This window comes from Myotis davidii, unplaced genomic scaffold (assembly GCF_000327345.1).
Source record: "Myotis davidii unplaced genomic scaffold, ASM32734v1 scaffold93, whole genome shotgun sequence".
Lineage (NCBI taxonomy): Eukaryota > Metazoa > Chordata > Mammalia > Chiroptera > Vespertilionidae > Myotis > Myotis davidii.
In genome coordinates this window covers 10,473,617-10,483,605 of record NW_006292095.1, presented here as the reverse complement: position 1 = coordinate 10,483,605, position 9,989 = coordinate 10,473,617, and the positions used below count along the sequence as shown (strand labels likewise).

The 9,989-nt window shown below is 40.0% G+C and overlaps 1 protein-coding gene across 1 annotated transcript in view; it reads right to left on the bottom strand.

Moving 5' to 3' along the window:
• Window positions 1-9,989, bottom strand: part of TEX15 (testis expressed 15) — a 68,433-nt gene that overhangs the window by 25,681 nt on the left and 32,763 nt on the right. The window contains exon 5 of the mRNA XM_015565276.1: window positions 8,431-8,593. Coding sequence (XP_015420762.1) covers window positions 8,431-8,593 — 163 coding nt within the window. The remainder of the gene's footprint in view (window positions 1-8,430; window positions 8,594-9,989) is intronic.

Here is a 9,989-nt window from a genome sequence, read left to right as displayed (position 1 = left end):
GCTTTCCCAGCTGCAGACAGTCTCTCAGCTGAAAATCCTCTGCCTATTCGGGCTGTATTTTACCCGTTTCAGCTGCTCACCCTTATCTGCTCCAGGACAAGGTACAGGACACGTCCATTTATACCTCCGCCATTTTCCCTCCTCCCCGTAAATTTTATTTTTTATTGCTGAGTAAATACTAGATTGTGTATGTGTACCATCACTTTTAAAAAAAATTTTGTTTTATTGCTTAAAGAAATATAATTCTTAAGAGGGAACTATAAGAAGGGTAAAAAGGAAGGGTAAATTCCTATATACCTATATACAAGTATTTTAAAAGGCCAAAATGCACAATAAATAAAATTCAGAAGAATAAATTGGTAAAAAGTATATTCTGAAGGAGAAAACTTAATACATAATTGTAAATATGTTAGAATACATGAAGTATATGGAAGTCTTCAAAAGATTAACAAAAAGGACACAATAGAACAGTGGGTAAAGTACATAACCCCCCTCAAAAAAAATCAAGATTTAAGATTCAACAAACATGAAAAGATGTCCAACCCCAATAAGAAAACAAGATTCCTATTTAAAAACTTTTTAGATTGGTAAAGATTTTGAATGATAGTAAATAATCTGCATATGTAAGCACTCTTTTATACTGTTTACAAATTGGTACTAATTTCTGGAAAAGTAAATCTACAGTATTTATCAAAATGTAATGTATAATCATCTATACCCAGCAAATACATTTTTACAATTAATTCTTCTGAAATACTTGTTCTAATACTCAAGATATAAATACAAGAATTTTTAGTATTGGCCAAATTTTGGTCTGTTTGGGCCTAATAAACTCTATTGGCCTCACCCTGACAACTCTGAGACCCCGCCCCACCACAAAGGCCTGCAGGGTCTCCCCTGGAAGGGTGGCAGCTAGACTAGTACACCCTGGGACATTTTCTGAGTGGCCTCAGACCCAACACGGGCACTGAGTTTGAACCTGTATCAGTCTGGTGAACACCACTTGCTCCTACCTGGTGACTCACTGAGATCTACCTCATGCAACTTGAATACCACCAGAGGCTATTTCAGTGACTGAGTTGGCGAACAGTGGCGGATCTTGGAGTGCCTTGTGACATTTGCTGACCTGTCCCTGGGCCCTGGTGTTGGTAAAAGCTTACCTTGGTGCACAGCTTGGTCCTTCCCATGTATGCAACAGGCGCAGCAGAGGTAGCCACAAACTGTGGATTGCTTTGTAACTCCAAACAGGTTGCCCAGGTCCAGCCATAGGAAGCATCTGACATTGGCCTGCTTTAGAGTCACTCCCAAGAGGCCCAGAACCAACACACCCACGTGGCCAGTTTCAGACATCAGATCAAATTACCTTCACCAGTGGCATATCCAAAGGAAGATCCTGGCAGACACCAGACCCTGCTGAAGCAAATTCTGCTTCTTGTGGTCAGCACCTGCACAGCAGCTCATACACTGTAGTTGGTGTTGATTCTCATAGTCAGCCTGCGGGTCTACTCTATGCATGAATAAGCCAATAGCAGTCAAGACTCAATTACAACAGAAGCCCACATAACCCAAACAAGGGATATCCTGGAGCACCAAGAACAAGGGATCAAGGAGACTGTGCCACTGTGTCCCACATGACACATACTACATAAGGCCACCCTACCAAAACTGGGAGGCATAGCAGGTCTACCTAATACATACATACAAACAAAGGAGACAGCTAAATGGGGAGACAAAGAAACAGGCCCTAAATAAAAGAACGGGAAATATCGCCCGAAAAAGAGCTAAATGAAATGGAGGTCAGCAATTAACAAGGTATATAGTTCAAAAATATTGTTATAAGGATGCACAATGAAACATTTCAACAAAGGTATGAACACAGATTGCTGGGTGGAAAAGATGAAGGGATTAAGCAAATATGAAACAAACCACAAACTCATAGACACAGACAACAGTATGGTTACCAGAAGATGGTAAAAGGGGGATAGATGATGATGGAAAGAGACTTGAATATGGTGAACACAATATACAGATGATATATTATAGAATTATATACATGAAACCTATATAATTTTATTAACCAATGTCACTACAATAAATTCAATAAAAATTAAAAAGTAAAAAGAATGAACCCAGTAGGAAAAAATTGTTTAGTAAAATAATCCAAGATGGCTGAAACATATCAACCAGAGTAATTAAATCATATGGCACATGAATAACTATAATAGTAAAAGTACCATGTGCATAAGCTATAACAAATGCCCTAGAAAAAGAATCGTCATGCAGCTATTACAAAAATTACGATAGATTACTACAAAAAGAAAGGCAACTGAATAGAAGATATTCACCAATAATACATCTGATAAAGGGTTAATATCCAAAATTTATCAAGAATTCATAAAACTCAATACCAATACAATAAATAATCCAATTGAAAAATGAGCAGAGAACCTGAATAGACACTTCTCCAAAGAGGACATATAGATGGCCAACAGACGTATGAAAGGATGTTCAATGTCACTAATCATCAGAGAAATGCAAATTGAAAGCACAATAAGATATCACCTCATACTTATCAAAAAGCTATCATCAATAAATCCATACGTAAGTATTAGTGAGAATATGGAGAAAACGGAACTCTCATGTACTGTTGGTGGGAATAAAGATTTTTGCAGTCACTATGGAAAACAGTATGAAGGGTCCTCAAAAAATTAAAAATGAATCTGCTTTATGACCCAGTAATTCCACTTCTGGGAATTTATCTGAAGAAACTTAAAACATGAATTCAAAAGAATATATGCACCCCTATGTTAATTGCAGTGTTATTTACAATAGCCAGGATATGGAAGCAACCCAAGTGCCCATCAATAGATAAGTGGATAAAAAAGCTGTGGGACATATATAAAATGAAATATTATTCAGACATAAAAAAGAATAAACTTTTACCACTTGCAATAGCAGATGGGGCCAGCACTAAGAAGCGAGGGCCGAGGGCCAGCAGCCATGGTGATGGGTATAGCGCCTTCCCCTGATCAGCCCGGTCGCCTCCTACAGAGGGAGGCCAGTGGCACCAGAAGTGGGGTGATGGGGGCAGCACCTTCCCCTGATCAGCCTGGTTGCCTCCTGCAGAGGGAGGCCAGACTGCTGCATAGGCCCACTTCCCAAACGGGCCTAAGCTGTCAGTAGGACATCCTCTGAGGGCTCCTGGACTGTGAGAAGGGGCAGGCTGGGCTGAGGGACCCCCCCAATGCACAAATTTTTGTGCACTGGGCCTCTTGTCCTATATAATAAAAGCCTAATATGCAAACTGACCAAAAGGTGAAATGACTGGTGGAAGGACTGGTCACTATGATGTGCACTGACCATGAGGGGGCAGACACTCAATGCAGAAGCTGCCCCCAGCCTGCAGGCCCCAAACCAGCCAAGGTGGGTGCCAGCAGGGCCCCCCGATTGCCCTGCCAGTCACCCCACAGATTGGCCGATTGCTGGCCAGGCCTAGGGATCCTACCTGTGCACAAATTTGGGGCCTCTAGTCTACCTATATATATAAAAGCCCAGTGACCAAACGGCAGAAGGACCAGAATGACTGGTTGACAAGTTGCTATGACACGCACTAACCACCAGGAGGCAGACATTCAATTCAGGAGCTTCCCCCACAGTGGGAGCAGCCGCTAGTAGGTCCAGGGTGAGGACAAGTATCTGCACATATCAAATAACCTGAGATAATCCAGACTCTGGCCTGACCCCACCAGCTGATGCAGGCCCTCTAAGGTGTGTTCTAGGAAGAGCACAGGGAGCTGGCATAGGTAGATGGCATGAGGGGACATGACTGTGGACCCCCCTGGGAGGCTGTCCTGTTGGCTGAGGATCCTGGAGCACAGCTGTCCTGAACATCCCCAATGGTGTCACCGTCCTGGCATCACACATCAAGGACATTTACCGAGTGGCTTTAGGGTGCAAAGCTCTTCGCCAGGTTCCTCCAGGACACAGAACACACCTTTACCCAAGACATTACCCTGAAATAGCAGGTCAGACTAATTTCCTCATTCAGCAGCTGCTCAGAGGGCGGGTTCACAGCCACTCGGCTGACCAGGATGAGTGGTGCACCCACAGTGGGCTGATCCCCGCAGGCCACATCCCCACCAGTGCACAAATCTGTGCACCAAGCCTCTAGTTTTAAAATAATATTAATGTAAAGTGTAATTGAAAAGTAAAATAAAAAATATAAGATAGATTAATACAAACCAACATGGGAAAAGAAACCTAATCACAAGATTCAATTTCTCAATAATGATCTCAATTTCTTAATGTATGCGAAATGTATATTAACATATACATAATGTTAGTAACTTACAAAGTGATTAATGCCAAGTATGGTTTTTCTAAGTCTTTATGCACATTCATTCATTTAATCTTCACAGCATTTCTATGTTAATGGTGAGGAAGTGAAATTTAAAGTGATTTGCCCAAGATCACAGTTTATAAGCAGTAGAGCTTTAATTGCTAGTTGTTTAAACTTAAAGTCATTTAAATTGTATTATTTTTGGAATTCTCACTAACACATGAAAAATGAACAAACTCAACATCTTCAATAATATAAGAAACTAACAAAATGAAATTACAATCAATGAAGTAAACTACCAAATAGTTATTAGTACCGTATATTCTGTGATGATGGAACTGTTCTTTATCAGTGCTATCCATTATTTTAGCCAATAAACACATGTGGTTACTGAACACTTGAAATATGTCTCAGTTATGCCTGGTGTAACTGAGAAATTAAAATCTTAATTAATTTTAACTAACTTCAATTTTAATAGCCACGTGTAACTAAGGGCTACTGTACAGGATGGCAAAAGTCTAGAGTACTCCAGAGCAGTGGTCGCCAACTGGTCGTCTGCAGACCACTGGTGATCCACGAGATCCAAAAGGTTGGCAACCACTGCTCTAGAGGGGGAGGAGTATGGTGATGACCAACACATACAGCCTTGAATTTGGGCTTAGTACAGGTATTCCTCAAAGTTTATCATCCTGACAGATATCTTCCTTTATTAAAGTAGCTAGAGGCCCAATGCACGAAATTTGTGCAAGGGGCTTGGCCCTCACAGCTTCTCACAGTCTCGGCTGGCCCTCGCAGCCCTGGCTTCGTCTGGCCGGTCGTCCTGATGGTGGTTCTACTGTTTGGTCTAATTAGCATATTAGTTCTTTATTATATAGGATAAGCTGTAAGACTATGGATGGGCTGGAGTAGAGGTAGGGGAAAGATAATTATTGTCTCAATTTTAAGCCTTATAACTGAGGGACAATGTGAACAGAATGACTAGGCAGAAGATCACCTAGAAAACTGAGCAAACTATAAACCAAACAATCCTAACAGACATGTACAGGACACTATCCAACAACAGCAAAATATCCATTCTTCTTAAGTGAACATTCTCCGAAATAGACCATCTGCTAGGGTACAAAACAAACCTCAGAAAAATGTAAAACAATACAATAATACAAACTGTATTCTCTAACCACAATGGAATGAAATTAGAAATCAACAGAAAAAAAAGGGAAATTTATGTATACACAGAAGTTAAACCACATACTTCTAAAAAGCATTTGGGTTAAATAAGAAATCAAAAGGGATGTTAGAAAATACTTTCTGATAAATGAAAATAAAGACACAACATACCAAAACATATGGAATGCAGCTAAAACAGTACTTATAGTAAATTTATAGCTATAAATACACAGTCAAAGAAGATTTCAAATCAGTACCCTAACCTTCTACCTTAAGACACCAGAAAAAGAAGAGCAAACTAAACCTAAAGCAAATGGAAGAAAACAAATACAGATTAGAGAGGAAATCAGCAAAAGAAAAAAAAAATCAATGAAACCAAAAGTTGGTTCTTTTAAAAGATAAAAAAATTGACAAACCTTCAGTGACCAAGAGAAAACAGACAACAGATTCAAATTAGAATACAAATGAGAGGCTATTACTACTGACCATACAGAAATAAAAAGTACTAAAAGAAATACTATGAACAACAGTATGCCAATAAATTAGACAAAAAAAAGACATTAGATTAAATAGACAAATTCCTACAAAGACAAAACCACCAAAACTGATAAAAGAAGAAACATAAATTCTGAATAGGCCTACAATAAGTGAAGACAATGAATTAGTAATAATAATAAAAACTATCCATAAGGAAAAGCCCATGCCCAGATGGCTTCACTAGTAAAGTCTAACAAATGTTTTAACAAGGGGTAATGCCAATTCTTCACAAACTCTTCACCAAAAAATGGAAGAGGAAGGAAAACTTTCTAAATCATTCTATGAGACCAATATTACTCTCATACCAAAACCAGACAAAGACATCACAAGAAAACTACAGATCAATATTTCTTATGAATACGGACACAAAGGTCAACAAATGAACAGCAATTTGATTCCAGCAACATGTAAAATGCTATACCTAGAGTACTAAATGGATTTACCCCAGGAATGCAAGATCTGCTTAATATCTGAAAATCAGTTACTGTGATATACTACAGCAACAGGGTGAAGAACAAAAACATGATCATCTCAATAAGACCCAGCAAAAGCATCTGAAAAAATCCAACACCCTTTTATGATAAAGACACTTGACAACTAGGAATAAGAAGGGACCTTGCTCAACATGATACAGGGCATAAAAAAGCCTCATAGCTAACATCATACCAGTGGAAGATGGAAGCGTTACCTCCAAATTCTGGAACAAGACAGGAACTTCTATTAAACATAACACTGGCAATCCATTAGGCAAGAAAAAGAAATAAAAGTCATCCAATTGGAAAGAAAGAAGTAAAACCATCTCTATTTGCTGACGGCCTGACCTTGTATAAATAAACCACTAAAACCTCCTAGAACGAATATTGAAATAAACAAGGTTGAAGGACACACAAAAATCAACAGTATTTCTATATACCTACAATGAACAATACAAAAATGAATCTAAGAAAATAATTCTATTTACAACAGGATAAAAAAGTATAAAATACTTAGGAATAAATTCAATAAGAGCGTAAAATTTAACCCTGAAAACTTCACTTTAGACCCATTTCGAATGGCTGTAATTTTAAAAAAGGAGATAATGGCCCTACTCAGTTTGGCTCAGTGGATAAGTTACACCAGCGTCAGTCTGCAGACTGAAGGGTCCCGGGTTTGATTCTGGTCAAGGACACATGCCTTGTTTGTGGGCTCAATCCCCAATAGCGAGTGTGCAGGAGGCAGCCAATCAATGATTCTCTCTCATCATTGATGTTTCTCTCTCTCCCTTTCCCTTCCTCTCTGAAATCAATAAAAATATTTTTAAAAAGTCAGATAATAGTATGTTTTAACAAGGAAGTAGAAAAACCTTAACCCTCATACACTGCTGGTGTGAATGTAAATGGTGCAGCCAATTTGGAAAAGAGTATAGCAATTTCTCAAGTGGTTAATACAGAGTACCATATGACCCAGCAATTTCACTCCTTAGCTATATACCCAAAATAAATGAAAACATTGGTCTACACCAAAACTTGTACAAGAACGTTCACAGCAGAATTATTCATAATTGTCAAAGAATGGAAATAACCCAAAAGTCTATCAGCTGATGAATGGATAAATGTAATGTAGTATATTTATACAATGGGACATTATTGCATAAAAAGGAATGAAGTACTGATACATACAACATGCAAGAACTTGGAAAAACACTGGTAAGTGAAAATCACCAGTCACAAAAGGCTACATATTTAACTTCACTTACATAAAATGCCAGAAAGACAAATATATATATAGACAGAAGCAAATTAGTGATTGCTTATGGGTAGAGGGAATGAAGGGAAAGGGACATGATAGCTTTTAAAGGGCACAGTGTTTCTTTTAGAGGTGATAGTAATAACATATCACAATCAGTAGGCTAGCAGAAACAAACTTTTTTTAGGTATATGTATTGGCAAGGATGTAAATGTGTAACCTGATGCAACCACTTTTGAAAACTGACATCGTCTTTGAATTACCTTGCAAATTCCTGATGTGGTTTTATATACTCTACAGAAAATCTCTTGCACATATATGCACTGAGACTCTTAACATGAATGTTTAAAATAGCAATGTCTGGAATATGAATAGAACTAGAAAGTGTCTAAATATCCCCAGAGGAATAATGTATAGTCAGAAAATGGAATAATGTGTGTATGTACACATCTGAATGAAAATACTACAGATATACATCAACATGGAAGAATCACACAAATATACTGAACAAAAGCCACAAAAATTCAGCAATACAGAAATTGAAAATAAAGCAAAACAACTATTTTGCTTAGAGATTCATAATGTATTAAAATATAATATCCAAAAGTTGTAAGACCAGCACAAATACTAACTACTGAAGCAGAATAATATATGTATCTTACCAGCTCTCTTAGGAAATCCTGTTGAAAGGAATCTCAAAGATGTCATAAGGTGTCCATTACCTACTTTTTGACCAATAAATTTTACTGTGACTATTGCATATGGAAGACACTGCCTAGGTTTATCTACTGGTTCTGAAAATTCACTGTATTCATAGAAGTATACCTGAAAAATAAAGAACAACATTTTTATGCTGATTAATTTTAAGACTTGAATAAGCTCGTATTTAAAAAAAACTATATAGCTGCATAATGCTATTTATTCATGTTTCCATATACCACCCCTCTTCATATTTTCTTCAACCTTTTTTTTGTTAAGATGTATGAATTTTTCCCCCCACCACATATTTTTTTTTGTAAGCTACCAATGCTAGCAGAAGCAGACACAGTATGTTTTAAGAAGTATTTTTCCATTCAAAGTTTGTTTTGCATATGTTGTGAATACTATACCATATTTTATATGGTTGGAAAAGTTAACTAGGGCCCTAGCTGGTTTGGCTCAGTGGATAGAGAGTTGGCCTGCAGACTGAAGAGTCCCAGGTTCAATTCTGGTCAAAGGGACATGCCTGGGTTGGGGGCAGGATTCCCAGTAGGGGGCGTGCAGGAGGCAGCCAATCAATGATATATATATTTTAAAGCTAATTAGAAAAATAAGCATAGCTTAATGCATTTTACATATGGGAGCATATATTTATACTAGAGCAGTGGTTGCCAGCTGATGGTCCATGGATCATTGCTGATCCATGAGGTCCGAAAGGTTGGCGACCGCTGTAATAGAGGCCCAGTGCACAAAATTTGTGCATGGGTGTGGTTCCTAGGCCTGGCGGCGATCAAAGCGTAAGTGGCTGGTGTGGAATGGCAGGTCCCAGCTGACCTCTGGGCCCTGGGCAGCGCCTGGGGCCTCGGGCCCCTGCGCACTCCCCTCTACCTGAGTCACAGTGCCCAAGTGCCCATGTGGAGATGTGGTGAGTGCTGCCGACACAGCAGGCTGGGATGCAGCATGGGCTTATGGACCGCCCAGCGGCACTGCACGGAAGCCAGGTAGGCAGTGTACTCTCTCCCGGCTGGCCTCACAGACTGCCACTGACTCCTGACTCTGAGTTCAGTGCTTTTTCCCTTCACAAGGCTCCCATGAGACTTGAAGGGCAGAAATGACATGTTAGTAACATTATTAAATTACAAGCCCTGGCATCCAGGGGGAGGGTAGCAGGGGGAGTGACAGCAAACTCAGTGGACACCCTGCATTCTCACCACACCTCTGTCCCCTTCACCCCTGCCCCCCAGCCCCCAGCCCAGGTGCTGCATCCCGCATCGCCGACGCCCGCCATGTTCCGCGCTGCCCCCTGGTGGGCAGTGTACTCTCTCCCGGCTGGCCTCACAGACTGCTCCTGCGTCACCAGGAGGAGGACGCACGGGTATGGGGGTGGGGGGGGGTTTCCCTCGAGGGCACCTAGTACCTGAGCACAGGGGCTTCCCTGGCGCATGAGCCCTGGCATCCCTGGGGGAGGGTAGCAGAGGGAGTGAGAGTGAGCTCAGCGGACACCCTGCATTCTCACCACACC